General features: G+C 43.0%; 2 protein-coding genes across 2 annotated transcripts; one reads left to right on the top strand and one right to left on the bottom strand.

Annotated features, from left to right (window-relative positions):
• Positions 1–1365: 1365 nt before the first annotated feature.
• LOC306751075 (copine-3-like) lies at positions 1366–10024 on the bottom strand. The gene is made up of 16 exons (XM_079234597.1): positions 9888–10024; positions 9252–9424; positions 8880–9059; positions 8710–8784; positions 8066–8137; positions 7893–7970; positions 7718–7807; positions 7090–7188; positions 6758–6841; positions 6564–6623; positions 4739–4872; positions 4400–4454; positions 4068–4119; positions 3746–3879; positions 3046–3279; positions 1366–2481 (listed from the first exon to the last, which is right to left on the bottom strand). The coding sequence occupies exons 2-16, from the start codon at positions 9408–9410 to the stop codon at positions 2356–2358; spliced, it is 1632 nt and encodes a 543-aa protein (XP_079090723.1). The 5' UTR covers positions 9411–9424; positions 9888–10024; the 3' UTR covers positions 1366–2355.
• Positions 10025–11284: 1260 nt separating this feature from the next.
• rmdn1 (regulator of microtubule dynamics 1) lies at positions 11285–16648 on the top strand. Its single transcript, XM_079234301.1, has 10 exons — positions 11285–11495; positions 11952–12057; positions 12788–12872; positions 13012–13171; positions 13638–13727; positions 13812–13867; positions 14308–14395; positions 14527–14557; positions 15982–16115; positions 16253–16648. The coding sequence occupies exons 1-10, from the start codon at positions 11364–11366 to the stop codon at positions 16292–16294; spliced, it is 924 nt and encodes a 307-aa protein (XP_079090427.1). The 5' UTR covers positions 11285–11363; the 3' UTR covers positions 16295–16648.
• Positions 16649–17237: the final 589 nt, after the last annotated feature.

Genomic DNA, 17237 nt, shown 5'->3' with positions numbered 1-17237 from the left:
GAGGACCCAGTATACATGCCAAACGTGTTATACATTCGTTTATTGACAGTTAATAGAAATGTATAGCGAGTAGAGCACGTTGTATATAAGACGTATGATTAGTTCAGGGTTACTTATCAGCCCCTTTAGTTGCAATCAAATGCAGCTGCTGGAATGCAGTTTACACTGCGCCACACAGTGGTGACTCACAGTAAGATACTCGCCGTTGTAGTAGCGTTATGCGCTCTTTCCATTAAAAGAGAATACACTGACGATGACGTAATGTAGTTACCGTAGCGATAGTGGAACAAACACGAGCTGTAGCGAACTTTAACGTTACTAACTGACGTTGGCTATCGTCGCGTGAGACGCCTCACTAACGTTTACTGTGAACAGTCGATCAAATAAAACTACATGAACTACCACTCACGTTTGCTGTGAACAGTCGATATAAAAACGGGTATAAACTACTAACTACATGAGCTAGTAGCTATAACGTTAAGTTGAACGAGTTGACGCCTATTTTTTTCTCGGCTACCCCCGTGATACTGTAAAAGTACAACATCCCCGTCCTGTAGCTTTAAGTAACGTGAAGTAGCTCGGAACGTCAGCGCATAAAACCTTCGTCTCACGTCACATTTACGGCAAAAAACAGCCCATTGAGAAAAGGAGTCTTCACTTCACACGTCCTACCTTGTTAGCTAGCTGTTAGTTAGTTAGCTGTCCGTGTGTGTGTGTGTGGGATGTTACTAGCTAACAGAAATGACAGACAGCAGCTAGCTAGATGGGCGGGGCTCGCGCACAGACAGTTGACGGGCACCAGTCAGTCTGCTGCGGATAAAAGCAATGCACTCAGCTTAGACACAATATATTAAAGCTGGTAAATCACTAAGCTAAATATAATACATCATTCGGTTTACACAAGGGTTTACAAACACGTCAATAAAAAAAAAGTGGAAATTTGATTAAATATGAAAGACGTCCTGTCGTTATACTTTGAGAAAAGGCATGACGCCAACAAAAGCCTTCAATTTGGAGTTAAATCACAAGTATTTGGTCAAAGCTGCGATAGTCAGACAAAACTGGAGCATAAACATGCCATCAAAAGTGCCTCAAACACCCACTTTAAGAGGAATGTGGTTCAGTGTTGTGGATCCACAGCATTGTGTCGTCCAGATTCAAGTGTTAAATCGAGAGGTTATTTTGTTGTTGTTGTTTATCTTTAGAACAGTCTTGATAAAAGAATCCAAAAGACTACACTACACTAAGAAATGTCACTGAATTAATTAGTATGCATGTTATTTCTTACTGACAGTTGCGTACATTGCATAATAGATTTAATTGGAAAGTTAAATAAATATATATTTAAAATCACACATTGCACAATTCAGCTTTATATTACTTTTGTTCCCCTCCCTGCTAATTTACTCTTCACAATAATGTACCACCACTACCTGCCTTCTCTCTCGCCTTCTTTTGATGTCATTGATCAGCATGAGCTGTCAACAGAACAGATACATGCACATTTTAATGTCAGCAAGCATCGTCACAAAAGTTAGATAAACCTAATTCTAGATTGCTGCACTGGGATGTGACGTATGTTTGCCAGTTGTGGCAAAACATTTCCCTCCTCAGAAGAATGTGACAGAAGAGGCAACATCTTCGTGGTAACAGTTCAGCGTCTTTGTTGCGAACATAAATCGGCTGACGACACTGATGCAAGTGAAAAAAATTATACTTTTAACGGCAAACTATTTTACCAGCAGGGTGCAGCAGATGTTCGTTTATCGAATTGATCTCCTAAGCTGAAACTGTGATTACACTTGTCATACTTAATACACACATTCTCTCAAAAGCTCAAACTTAGTACTGAATTAAAGATCACGTGCAGAATGACACAAACATAAACTATGCTCGCCTGTGCAGACGCAACCAAGACGAGTGTCAACCAGGACTGAAAGAACAGTGTCCAAATGAGTGTGACGGTGCTGACACAAGCTGTCCATCATCACAGCCCACTGCCTGGACACAGAGCACACTATGCGACATACAAAAGGTATCTCTAGGAATTGCAGTGAAGTAATAGCAGAGAAGCTGTAATACACAGAGAATAAATAAATAATAATGACACGTAATCAACAAAGCGATACCACCATGTCAAGCGTTACATTTGCGGCGTTACATGCGCGATACAAGCCGTCGTGTCTCTTGGACACAGCAAATCTTCTCTTATGAACGAACTCTAAATCAAGTCAAATCACATACGCTTGTCCTTGTCCACACTCATTTAATGGCATTCATGTGTGCCGTCGAATACAGTAGATGCAGAAAGAGGGGGGTGCAGATAGGTCCTGAAGATGAGTTGTTTATTTGGGGTTAATTGAACCCAACGGTCTGTGACGGCTCAGAAACACAAGGTTTCAGCTTGTAAGAATTGAAGAAGGAGGCCACTTGATCAGGCAGCTCCGCCAGGACGCTCTGGGCAAGGGCCACGCTGTTTCCCTGCAATGACAATGTTACAAGAAGAAAAGTCTGAGCCACGTTTGGCACGATGCTTGTGGACATTAAAGTGTGCTCATGCTGATCAATGACATTAAAAGAAGGTGAAAAAGAAGCCAGGTGGTGGTGGTACATTATTGTGAAGAGTAAATTAGCAGGGATGGGAACAAAAGTAATATAAGACTGAATTGTGCAATGTGTGATTTTAAATATACATTTATTATATATATAATATATTTTTATTTCCAAATAAGTACAGCAGTTATACAAAGTGATAATGGATTAAGAAATATTCTCGAATTTAAGGTGCAATACACAGGATTGGGAGCGTTTCTATACGGCTCTCAAAAAGGAAAAGCTTGGATCTCTCACACACACACACACACACACACACACACACACACACACACACACACACACACACACACACACACACACACACACACACACACACACACACACACGACCTTTATAATAGTTGTTTGCTGCTATATTAATGCTCCGAATCCCTTATGTGCCCACAATAACTCAGGTATGGCAGAATAAAAGGTGTGGGCCGCTGCTTACTTGAAAATATCTGAAGGGCACAAACTGGACGATGTCTCTTGAGGCGACATCGCCACTGGCCGAACACAGCAATTTGTCATCGCTGTCAAGGAACTCCATTTCGCTGAAGTCTGCCCCTCCCACGCCCACTATGATGATGGACATGGGCAGGCGAGAGGCCTCCACGATGGCAGAGCGCGTCTGGTCCATGTCTGTGATCACGCCATCTGTGATGATGAGCAGCACGTAGTATTGCTGCAGATGGACAGAGAGAAAAACTCTTGACAATGCCAGATATTAAGGTTACAATTATTAAGTATCAGAACATGTTTTAATTCCTGTTATTTTGATTTTTTTTCGAGTTTGCTTGGGTTGATGAGTGATCAGAAATACTCTCCGACAAAGACAACAATTAATCTCATTATGGGAGAGTTACATAACCAACTGCACAACCTTTTTATCAACCAGATTTGACTACATAAATCAAATATTATATCAAAAATGTGTTATTAAAACATGTGCAAGATAAACATAAAGACCTTTTTGGGTCGTAAATGGAACAAAAGCAGTAAAACAACAGGTATTACCGATGAATTATTACGGTATTGTTTTCTTTCAATCAGCTGGTCTTGCTCTCAAAACTGAATCCAACAACCGTTTGATTTAGCAGTGTCCTGAGTGAGTGTCTCTTATATTTTGGGAAAATAATTTGTCTACTCACGGAGGCCACACTCTGCCGGAGAGCTTGTCTGGCGAAGCAAGCCGCGTGGTTGATAATCGGAGAGAAGTTGGTGGGGCCCCAGAGCTTCAACCGGGGAAGACACTGCTGGTAGGCCTCCACCACACCCTGTATCCCTGCAACACACACACACACACACACACACACACACACACACACACACACACACACACACACACACACACACACACACACACACACACACACACACACACACACACACACACACACACACACACACAACTGAACTAAGTTGTTCAGTACGAACCAAACACTTCCCATCTTGTGACAAAGTTTGACTCACCCGCACAGAATGGATATGCTGGATTGAAATTGATAGGAAACTCATGGGAAACCTGCAAGCATGAATTAAGGATAGATAAAAAAAATCATAATAACAGCTTTACAATACATTCAGTCAGAGAACACATTATTCCGATGCCCCTTATCATTTATCTTGTTAAAAACAAATCTTACCAACTTTATTTAAAAAAAACAAAGTCATCCTCCAAAAGTCATTTATGAGGCAGTTTTGTTAGTTTTGGGGGAACAAAATGACCCCCGGTTAAAAATTACCAAATTTCCTTTTTCTAAAGAAGATAAGGATTTTTAAGGCCTTCAAGAAATGTCTCACACCTGCCAGGAGGGAGGGAGCTGGGCTCCAAAACCGAAGACAGGAAACATCTTGTTACTACAAAAAAAGAGAATAGAAACAATACAGGTTTAGGTATAACATTAATGACCCTACACAAGACATCAGTCAGGAGCACGGAGCCGTTAAACTAAGGCCCGTGGAGCGTGACCATTGTTAGCAGGCAAACTTAATCCTGTAGAGGTTTTCAAAAAGCAACCGGTCACGTTTGCGGCCGACTGGTTAACGCTTGCTTGGATCCGCGTCGACATCATCTTCTTCCCAAACTCGGCAATGGAGTGAAGTGGTTGGGTGATGTCGGATGAGGCAGAGTTTGCGTTTACCTGTCGTAGTCCTGGATGACATTACCCACTGCCCAGATAGCTGCCAGGTATTCATTATAGCCTTCAGGGTTGATGTAGTGGAGGGACTGGGGAGAGCTGGGATCCCCGTTAGAGCCGGTGAAGTCAATGGCAATCTGTCCGGAGGTGAGGATAACAAATAAATTAAAAAAATAAAGATTTGAGGACGGATATATACTGTATATATACACACACACACACACATACATACATACACACATACATACATACAGTCAGGGTCATACACAATGTTTCAAATGTACACAACTGCGATTCATTTGAAATAAAGCAGTCAGTATGTGGTTGAAGTTTAGACGTTCATCTTTATTTCAATGGATATAACAACGATATGGGATGAGGGATGACAACCATTTCCAAAGAGTACAAAGACGTCAGAGGCCTCAACCTGTGGTCATCACACCTAAATCTTTGTTTCGGCCTTTGCCAACATCAATATCCGCTGAAACAAGCAGCTACTGGTGGCATCTCTCTCTCTCCATTTAATTGGTCAACATGTGTGGCGTCGTCTCTGTGCATGCGCTGAGCAGAGGGGGGAGGGGCGGGAGTTTCACACACAGCAAGCACATGAGTGAGGCGTGGGAGGGACCCCCGCTTCACTCATGTGACGCACAAAGACTGTGCATTGTAGCAACTTCAGTCCCCTCAGAGAGAATCTTTTTTACAATAGTAATTCATATTGCGCATCATTTTACATTATTGTTGGTAATAAATTAATTTAAGCACCAAAAAATCTGAAGAGCCATTTGAGAGCCGAAAGAGCCGGCTCTTTTTAGTGAGCCGAGCCAAAAGAGCCGGTTCTCTAAAAAGAGCCGGAATTCCCATCACTAGCAGGCAGGCGTAATTGTCCCCTGCAGTCACCTGTCCAGTTCCACACGGTTCTCAGTTGGTTCACCTTTAACTTCGGCGGTAAGTTGTAGACTTTCGCTCGTCTGTGAGTCACCTACCCTTTACAATGAGACCGTTTAGCTCCCCTCGTGTTGACCCCAGGTACTGCACTGTTACAGTATGTTGACCAGCTGGATGCCTCTCCCACACGGGAACAGTGTGAAGATGACACAGTGCCTCCCCAAGTTACAGTTCGTACAGCCACAAGTAACATTTTTGGGACATTATGCTCCGCTGCAGACTCCCCTTGGCGCCCTAACTAACCCATGGTAAAGTGGCCTCTCCTCGCATGACAAACTGACCTGGACTCCTGACGCAGAACGAGCATTAACTGAACTAAAGCGAGCTCTGCAATCAGCCCCGACTGTGGGCTTACCTGACCCGAACAGACCCTTTACTCAAGCTTTTAACAAAAAAAAAGCGGCTGTTATATTGTTCTATATTGAATCGATCGTACCGACGTGTGCTACTGACTAGACCTGAAGAAAGGACTTCCACTAACATACCCAGTGACAACATATCCTCTTCAATGAGAGGATCGGCGGTTCGATCCCCGGCTCCGCTAGCCCATGTCGATGTGTCCCTGAGCAAGACACTTAACCCTAAATTGCTCCTGTAGCTGCGCAGACAGTGTATGAATGAATGTTAGATAGTCCTGATGTGGCACCTTGCATGGTAGCTCCTCTCATCAGTGGGTGAATGATTCCTATGTAAAGCGTCTTTGAGTATTCAGAAAAGTGCTAAATAAAATCAAGTATTATTACTTTTGCCCTGACTGTATATAAATACACTAAGCGTCTGCAAGTGCCAGAGAGGCACACAAACCTGGATGTCTGCTGATTAAAAATTGTCAAGATAAATACAAGTAAAAGGATCTTGTGTCTGACATTTCCAAACTCACAGTGAAGTTGATTTGACAACCTCCCATAATGTAGTCCAGGAAGGTATAGTCCTTCACCACCTGAAAAGAAGGATAAACCACATGTTAACTGTGTGCAGTACAATGGCTCAATAGAGAGTGTAGTAAGAAATAGATTGAAATTGATTAAGGCAAATTGTAATTGTCTTCAATTCCCTTTTCTTCTAAATCATCACCTGGCAGTTCTGGATGCAAATGACTCCAGAGTTTTTATAGTTTTTCTTCTTTAGCTTTTTTGGGGTGATGCACTCAAATTCAGCCTGCAAGTAAAATCAGAGTCATATTTATGCAAGTTAAAAAAATGAAATGAAATCAAGGCTCAAGGCTAACACACACATACACACACAATTATTTGTCGACGCAGGTCATGTTCTGTAGAATGCAGGAGGTAGACGTTCAGGACTGGCAAAGAAACAGTGTACTACCACTACACAAGGAACAGCAAACAAATCATCTGGTTTTAGCAGGTACAGTCTCTCACACACACACAAAAACACAAAAGTCTTACAGGGGAAACGCATGTTCCCATTTGCATCTCAGCCAGTGTGGTTTTGAAGCTCCCGATAAGGTCGTGTGCGCCGCTGCCGCGGTGATCATAACAGTCAACCTGAAGAAAAACAGACACATTTCCCGTAAGCTGTGACAAAATTCTAACTTAGCATCAAGACAGGATGAATAAAATAAGGTTGATGTGATTTTCTGAAGTCGTTACTAAAAAGGTTTCCGGTGTCTAAACATTTTGAAATGGAATGCCGACAGCATTTCTTCTTTTTGAGACAACTACAGCGTGTAAATACAGTGAATACAATGGAAGAAACTCAATCGAGAACAAAGAAGGTAGCAAAAAGGCACACCTTCAGGTGGATGACGTCATGAAACACACACACACACACACACACACATCACTTACCCAGCTGGGGTGCAGCGTGTTTTAAGTTTGAGAGCATTGCAAGACGAAAAGAAAAGGCAATCATAAAATGATTCATTAGTATGTTAGAGTAACATGGTCAATACAGCTGATCTCGTAATGATGAAAGGAAAAACTGATTCTACTGTTAAGGGACGGGGTTGTGTTATTGGGCTGCATTTTTACAGGGCTTATGAGGAAAGGTAACTGAAATGAAAAACTAAATTACCTTGATGGGTCTCTCCACATCTCCTCCACAGAGAGATCGCAGTGAGATGCGGAAGGGTCTCCATAGTGGGTTTAAGTTGTTGTTCACCACCTACATAAACAGGGTTACAATGAGCCACAAGCCAACAATCATCCTTTTCCAGCAGAGGAATGAGTTGCCGGTTGAACCTGTTTACCTCCGTCCTGTGAGCCAGCTGCCATCCAGTTTCTGTCTGCTTGTAGAATTCCAGGAAAGGGTCGGACCACCACAAAAACTGAACATCCATATCCAAATAATGATTAACGGTACTTCAGGGCAGTTGAAATTATAAAGATATCTGACCTAACTGTTCACAATTACCGATATTACCTTTTTGTCCAGCCTGCGGGCCGACACCTCAAAGTTTGCCACCCTGGTGTCTGTTATCTCTTCAGCACATATCTGTTTTTGAAGATAAAGACATCAAAGAAATCAAAACTCTTAAAGGTTTGGTGATTTCAAACGCATGAATTCACATAGCAGGGCCATGTGTTACAACATATAGCTTACAACTCTCTTAATTATATTATACCAAAGAGAGAGAAGCCATAAATCAAAGATCACTATAAGCAACACCAGATCCAAGTATGCAATATGTCTAATTCCAGAAAGATTGTTCTATTTTACGACTATTTGGCTAATATACCATAACATAACTTAACAAACATCACCATGATTCTGGTTATTTTCTCTGATCACATCTCAAGATACATCCCTATATTTATTGGTGCTTTAAATAACTTTTCATTATCAAACTTTCAATAAGCCTTCACATGTTTAAACCATGAACAACATCTTAAACACTTCCCATGCTTTTTTTAACCACATTACAAACCACAAAAGCATAGATTGGAGTTTGGTGTATCCAGAACCACAATGCAGCCCTTCTGTCTGTTGGTGTGGGAATAGAGAGCGCCTCGATCGCATGGCTCGTCATACTGTATGTTTTACAGATGAGAAAAAAGTCCACTCACTGTGATGGTCCCACGACCTGCAGGCCTCTTGTCCTTCAGCAACAAAGATCGGGTCATCTGCCTGCTGGAAACAATCTGAACACAAAACACTGGCAGTGTCACAGGACGAGGAAAAAGAGGCAGAACGGCCCAAAAAGTTGTCGTTTAAAACTGCACAAAGCGAAGCTCACCTGGCCCAGGGTGCATTCAATCTCCCCCAGAAAATCATCGTCGCCCAGGTCGTGGGTGTCATTGTCAATGTCATACACGGAAAACATCAACCTCTGCACCATCTCGAAGTTGTAATCAATCACGAACTTCTTGGCAAACTTCGGGTTCAGGCAGTTCAGGATCATCTCCGTGCGTCCAAACTGATTCACAAAGAAAAACAACGTACTCATCATCTACGGTGTCAGAGGACCTGCGCTCAATCACCCTCAACTACCGTGCCCACGATGCATTCAGGTACGTCTTTGTTGGATGTAAAGGTTGATATAAATAGCTAATTAAAAACAAGGCCTTGAGTCATATCCATACCGTGTGACATGTGTCCCAATACAGACCTCATACCAGTGGGAGCCCGAAGTGTTGATGTACAAGGCACACAGAGGGTCAGACTTGGAGAAGACGTCCATATCCATGAGGTTCTCACAGGAGATGGTTAGCTCCACCTTGGTGGCGTAATGCGTGGCCCCTGGCACCGGGGCCCCACCTGAGGCCATGGCTGCTGGTTGTACTGAAAGACAACCACCGATTATTAGAAGGATTATTTACTCAAGGTGTTTTTGTACTTTATTTAAATATCTCAGTTTTCTGCTACACCTGCTACACTACATGTATGAGGAAAATATTGTACCTTTTCTACTTCATAGACAAGAGCCACTAAGCAAAATGACTTTAACTGAAGAAGGGAAACCCCGGTAGCTACCGGTCAAACAGTAACTAGTTATCACAGAGAAACGTAAGTTACCTTTAACAGAAATAAAGACAACAATTAAACGTTAATGTCACGTTACTGATAATGTAATAAAAAACAACAAATCTTCCTCTGAGCATCAATTAGCTAATTAAATAGGCCATATGCACGCAGTGACAGTTAGTGGGAGTGGCGATGCCCGGTGCAGCAAAACTAACGCCAACCTAAAGTCTCCGCCGAAGCTACCCACACTGTTTCCTCAGTTCAACGCTGACTTATTTACCTGTTTAGTTGTTGAATAAAATAAACACGTTTGCCTTGTTTCTGGTGGTCACGCATAGATACGTGTTTATCTGACAGGAACAGCTGGGGAGCTGGAGGGGTGGAGCCGCCTCTTAGCGGGGCTCTGCGAAATAGTTTAGTCGTCAACATAACGGACTTTTTCTGTCCGCTTCAACCGTCCGGCGCGCAACAACGTTACATCTGTCCTGTACATTTGTTCTACAATTAAGTGTAACCATAGACTGTTTAACTATATAATATAAAAACGTTGTACGGTGAAACTGTCCGATACAATTACTGCGGTAAAATTACGACGGAACTCTCGGGAGTCTTGGTTGTTTCCTGTCGGCGACATATCGAGGGGACAGACTCCCACGGGGGTGCATTCAAGAAATACCTTTCGAGGCAATCATTTAATGCAAATCATTTAAAAATACTGTGATAGCTAACATTTTAGACATTACTTTGACATGTAGGAGGTACCAGAACATGTATTGCATTTTGTTTTGCCCTCAAACATTTAACATTTTAAAATACACTGGTTTGCGGCATTTTAGTGTTGATATGCCCTCTAAACTGCCTTATGTCACATTACATTAATGAATTTGTTCAATGCATAAACATACATACAAAATCAGTGTGGTGACTATGCAATGTATCTTACAGATGTTAGTGTGTGTAGAATATAATAGGCTCTTCGAGATGAGCCAGTTCTGCGCAGAATCGATCGGCGCGCAATGCATGCCGGTTAGATTTGTGTCCGACTTGCTCCCGACTTGCTCTGACGTCATGCACACGTGGTCAACGATACTCTCACGAGACGAAGCCGACCGTCGATTTCAGAAGCAGGTGCTGCAGTGGCTCTCCCCCGACTGCTTGGCCCAGTGCATGATGGGAAACGCCTGGCTCTCGCCACATCAGAGAGCTGATTGGCTCTTAGATCTGACAGCAAACACCACGTGTTGTAGAAAATCCTTATTTTACGTGTAGTTGTAATACTTAACCCTCGATTATTGACTATTTCACAGGCAGACATAAAAATACCAAAGGATGCAGCTACACAGTCATTTCTACATAAATATATATATTTATAAACACATATAATAAATCCAAACGTGATCTGTAAACTACAAGTAAACAAAAGTTCGGAACTAACAGGAAGTACTTTTTTCTGTGACTTCCTGTGTTTACTTTGAAGGCAGCTGACAACTGTCCGACTTGATTGCAGTTTTTTGTCAACGCCTCCTGCTGCGGCCGCTGCTCTCGTCTGGATTTCAGGCGAGGCGCAGCTCTAACGAACGAGCCTATTATATGCGTCAGTGTGCGTGAAGAGACAACCCTCTCCAATCATTGCCCTTTTGCAACGGTTTCCTGTTCCGGGCTCTTGAATGTGTCCTGTTCTGCGTTTCAGGACGAGCCTTTAAGTTGACGATGTCGAGTATATTTCCCTATCATTGAGCGTCCGGGCTTTGACGCAATGGCTGGGATCGTGCTGAGGCGATGCGTGAGCAGGACTTTACTGTCAGCGCCCGGTGCCACAGGCGTCCGGATCAGAGGGACAAACCGGAACTATTGGACAACTTTGAGAAGGACTGCCGCTGCTCTGACCGTGAATACCTCTGCTTTTTATTCTTACTCATCGGATAATATTGCTTACCTGCATGAAACTATTTCAATTAAACTTTAACGTCATGCATTTGGGAGAACAGTTGTGCCACAGTGGACCCGATTGCTTAATACGCTCATGTAGGTAAAAGGGCAGCAGGGCTTTACATGTCTGCTGAGCCAAGTAACAGGTTTAGTATGTTGTTGTTGATGATGATGATGGTAATGACGAGGAAGACTGTGTATAATTGAGCGTGATGTCATACCGAAGGAGATGAGGCTTGCAGAATCAAAAACTTCTTTTAAATCACTTCTTAAAACCCATTTTTATAGAATTGCTTTTAAGTGATGTCGTCCTTTTTATGATTTATTATGCAGTTATTTTATTCCCCTGTTTTTCTTTGTATATTTTATGTATTTGCTCTTATTTGTTTGGTTTTCCGTCCTCTTGCGCCCTCAGGCCGGAGGAGCGGCTGTCCTCCTCGGGCTGCCCGCGCTGTCCTCGCTCACGCTGGAAGCTTATCACAGAGTGCGGAGTTCAACCGTGCTATACGCTTTAGAAAAAGGTAGGAGATATCCTCAAGTACAGATAAAAGAACAAACAAACAAACAGGGTTTCTTCAGGAATTTAGGGGCCGGAGAAAATGCCACAATCTGAATCCAAAATGTCATTAAAACAAAAGCAAAAACACAAACTTGAGTTCTTTTAACCTTTTAGAAAACCCCACCTGAATGTTCTCTGTACTAAACCCTCTCTAACTTTATTCTGCTTCACTTTATCAAAGTCAACCTTTGCAGAGAGGATGTTCACATATTGTGCTATGATTTGGGTTAGAGTTGGACCTGACAGCTGCATCACTTCAAAGAAATAATCATCCTGAAAGTGCTTTCTTCTATGTAAGCGGACCTGAAACCTTTTTTTTTTTTCTGTGTGTCATCTTTATTTAATCTTAAACCGTAACATATAGACTGACATTTACACATCTGAACAACATCTCACATGTGTACCTTTTATCATAACACCCACATTATTCAAATCGCCCTAGTGGTTGCAGAGATGCACCCTTTTTAGTTTGGGTATGCAATATTTGATGAAAGGGCCTAAAAATAGGTTGGTTTCCAATTAATGAGGACTTTTTTGGAGGGAAAAGATAGTGAGTCTGAGTTCAGTTTAGCAAATTAACAACCCTCCCGTTCTCCTTGGGGTCAAAATGACTGTACAATAGGTCTGGAGGACAACGGGAGGGTTAAGCGAGTTTCTTGCTGAATTTGCTGTTGTGTGTTGCGTCTGCACAGACCAGGTGTTGGAGCAGGCGGACTACCTGTACAGCTGCGGAGAGACGGAGAAGCTGTACCAACTGCTGCTGCAGCACAAGGACAGGTGAGCAGAGAGTTCAGCTCTCAGTCTCTCCTCCTATTCCCACCAGAACATATTGAAATGTACCCTGTTTTGATAGATTGTATTATTTATTTGACGTTTTCTTTTTTGCATTCCTGACCAGAGTTTTTTTTGTTCCCAGTGACGAGGCTGAGTTCCTGTGGCGGCTGGCGCGGGCTTCTCGGGACCTGTCGGTGCTGCCCAACACGGGGGCCGAGGGCAAGAAGCAGCTGATGTTCGAGGGTTTCGAATATGCAAAGAAGGCCCTGGAGAAGGATGAGAAGTGTTTCGCAGCGCACAAAGTAAGAGCCCGGTTCCACACTGAGAAGGCACTACTTGGATAATAATATAATTATAATACATATTTTACATCACGGCCCATCCCTCGTGGAATTATTCAGACACATTAACATTCAACAAATGAAACATTCCGCCATCATTTAACGGCACAAAAACATGAAAATCAACCAAATATGAATAATCATAAACTTCCTGCAAATAACGCTCAAAACCAACATTGGAACAATAATAAAACACACAAACACAGAACCCCCTTAAGCATCAGGCACACCGCACCAAACAAAACATGTTTCCCAACACACTTTTGTCTTTCGAGCTTTTTAACAACCACAACCTGAGTGAAAATAAATCCCTCTGCACGTGCAGCATGTCGCCAACGTTTATCAACACATTTCTTTTTAAAAGAGATTTTCAAAACGGAAAGTAAAAAGACATTGAGCTCTCGTCGTTCTCCCCCTCCTGACTCAGTGGTACGCAGTGTGTCTCAGCGACGTCGGGGAGTACCAGGGAGTCAAGGTGAAAATTGGAAATTCATACACCATCAGAGAACATCTAGAGGTGAGCGGACATTTGGGTCTTATTATCACTGCGTCACGTTCACGGTGTGAATGGAAGTGAAACGTGTCGCTTTTTTCCTCCCAGAGAGCTGTTGAACTCAATCCCAAAGATGCCACTTCTTTTCATATTTTGGGTTACTGGTAAGTCTTTGTTTTTTTTTTTTACTGTAACAAACCATAGGTGGGACATTTTGTTTCAATACAGCTGCTTCATATGAACGTTTATTACACATTAAAGTCAGACATGGACACAAACTCGCTAAAGGGAAGTTTTTAGGAGTGTGAAGAGAAAGAAGAACAAATAAATAATGAGGCCCACAGAATGAAAAGCAATGAATGCTCTTAATGTGGCATAGGGAACCTTTTTAAAGATGCAAATATTTACCATTATTAATAATACAGAATATTCCAGCTGTTTTAAAGCAAAAACTCCACTTGGCAATGTTGTTGCATTTCCCTTTGTTCGCCACTAGAGGTGGAAAAATGACACAGACCACAGGTGCCATCTCCAAAGATGTCACTATTGTGCCTAAAATATCATCCGTCATAGTCATCATCATAATCTGTATTCTCTCTCTCAGGTGCTTTGCTTTTGCTGAGCTGCCTTGGTACCAACACAAGGTGGCGGCTGTCATCTTTTCTTCACCGCCCAAGTCCACATACGAGGAGGTGAGGACCGCTCTGTCTAGAAGCCGGTTACTAACTGCACAATGGGCTGCTCATTAACACGGCTTCAGGCCGTTTTGGAGAGATAAACTTTCTCAAATTTGGATGAAGTCATGTTTTTCTGCCCCTTTCAGGCTTTGGGATTCTTCCTGAAAGCTGAAGAAGGTAAAACATCCTGATAAAATCACAGAGGCATGTACTTCTTTCAACTCTATTTCTTCTCTGAGACCATCACCCACTCCACTCTCACCTCCCGTCTCACTGATATAAAATCCTGGATGCAGCAGAATTTTCTTAAACTCAATTGCAATAAATCTGAAATGCTCATCATCGATGAACATTGATGGCTCCATCGTCACCTCCTACACCCAGGTCCGTAACCTCGGCATCATTCTCGACCCCACCCTCTCTTTCCTCCCCCACGCAAACCACATCACCAAAACTGCCTTCTTTCACCTCAGGAACATTGCTCGCCTCCGGCCCTCCTTGTCCTCTGCCACCACTGAAATTCTCATCCATGCCCTCATAACATCTAGACTTGATTATTGCAACAGCATCCTCTACGGCTCCCCCAACAAAATCATCAACAAACTTCAGTATGTTCAGAACTCTGCCGCTCTCTTACTCCCCACTTACAAAGCCCTAAACAATCTGGCCCCTCCCTACCTTTCAGACCTCCTCCCCCTTCACGCCCCTACCCGTTGCCTCAGGTCTGCCAATTTGAACACTCTGAAGACCATCAAGACCAAGCGTCGGACCTGGGGTGACGGGGCCTTTTCAGCTGCTGCACCTCCCCTCTGGAACGCCCTCCCCATCCACATTCGTCAAGCTCCCACCCTATCGTCATTTAAGCAAGCCTGAAAACACACCTCTTCAAACTCGCCTCCACCTGCTAACCCCTGCTCCCTACCCTCCACCTGCTAACCCCTGCTCCCTACCCTCCACCTGCTAACCCCTGCTCCCTACCCTCCACCTGCTAACCCCTGCTCCCTACCCTCCACCTGTTAACCCCTGCTCCCTACCCTCCACCTGCTAACCCCTGCTCCCTACCCTCCACCTGCTAACCCCTGCTCCCTACCCTCCACCTGCTAACCCCTGCTCCCTACCCTCCACCTGTTAACCCCTGCTCCCTACCCTCCACCTGCTAACCCCTGCTCCCTACCCTCCACCTGTTAACCCCTGCTCCCTACCCTCCACCTGCTAACCCCTGCTCCCTACCCTCCACCTGTTAACCCCTGCTCCCTACCCTCCACCTGTTAACCCCTGCTCCCTACCCTCCACCTGCTAACCCCTGCTCCCTACCCTCCACTGCAGGACTAATTCTGTTGCAGCTTCTCCAGTTTTTTGGGATTGTTTGTTTTGTTTCTATATTTTTGTTTTGTTCTGTCTCTGTCAAGCGTCTTTGAGCATCTGGAAAAGCGCTATATAAATTAAATGTATAATTACTTAAAGAGCTGCTCCTCTCTTGTTGGCTGCGAGCTCAGACTTCTCTGTTCAAGAACAACAACAAAAAAAGCACTGTGCTTGTAAATTGCTTCTATTTAAAATGTTTGAAATGCGTTCAATTAACGTGAATTTCTCTGTGTTAGTCGATCCCAACTTCTACAGTAAAAATCTGCTGATGCTCGGGAAGACCTACATGGGCATGAAGGACAAGGAGAAGGCGCTGCTCTTCCTGAACAAGGCAAAAGAATACCCTGCACACACACAAGAAGACAAAGAGGTACACGCACTTCCTGTTTATTTGGTTTCAGCATCACTGATTGGTCCAGACAACGCAATGATGGCTTTTAACTGACGCATGAGTCACCCGTGCTGATGCGAGCACACTTAAGAGGTTCATTTTGTTCCTCCTGGCAGGTCCACGAAGAGGCCGTCGACCTCTTGAAGAAACTAGGATGAGCCCTGCAATCATCACCTGAGTTGAAACCGACGCCTTCGGAGACGGTTAATAATTCCTAACAAATGTTCTTTTCCAGCTGATTCTGTAATCAATACAGTAGAACCATGTTGAATAAGTCAGTTAATTATAAAATAGAACCTGCAACGTTTGATATTTGTAGTGGGGGATCTGCTCTCTGCGTCTCTTCATGCCGGATGTGGGGCAGTGAGGCGTGCAGCGGTTTGTGCTTTGTGGTGAAAAGTTGCGTATTGTAAATTGTTAGTTTAAATTAAAGAAATGTAATAACTTGTATTCCCAAACCCCATCTGTATGTCAGCAAATTAAATGTCAGCTTTATTAAAGTACACGCTTTTAAGTTTGATTTGTGTTTTTTTTCTCTCTTTTAGTTTTTCCAGATCATAATAAATAAAATCTTAACCATGGTTGCTGCTCCTTCACAAGCGTCGGACGAAATGGTTTAATGAGACCAAAGTAAATACCAACTGTTGTGACATCACTAAATGACATGAAGTGGGTTTGGTCTTCAACACTTCCATTGATATTTGTCCTTTGTTGGCAAGGAGGTGATTTCATGCCGCCAATTAAATAAGAGTATATTAGTGTAAATAAACTCAAACCAGCTGTAAAGATGGTCAGATATATTTATTAAATGTTCCTTTTTTCACAGGCAGGACACATTCAAAACAGGATAAACCAAGAGCACAGCGTTTTATTTTCCGTGTAGAAAAGAATAAGACTTGCCAACAGTTTAGTTGTGAATCCTGAGCAGAAGGCCTCCCGATAATCACAACAAAAAGAGCGCGTGGTCATGGAGGCGTTCATCCACTTATTTATCTCATAAATCACATCTCACTTTTGAAGATGGGTGAAAGATTAAAAATGAATCTTTTATACACATGGCCTCCAGTAAAGGGGCATTCTGTACAGTGTGGTTGTGTTTAC

Source organism: Taurulus bubalis (genome assembly GCF_910589615.1).
Source record: "Taurulus bubalis genome assembly, chromosome: 18".
NCBI lineage: Eukaryota > Metazoa > Chordata > Actinopteri > Perciformes > Cottidae > Taurulus > Taurulus bubalis.
This window is presented reverse-complemented; position numbering and strand designations above follow the sequence as displayed.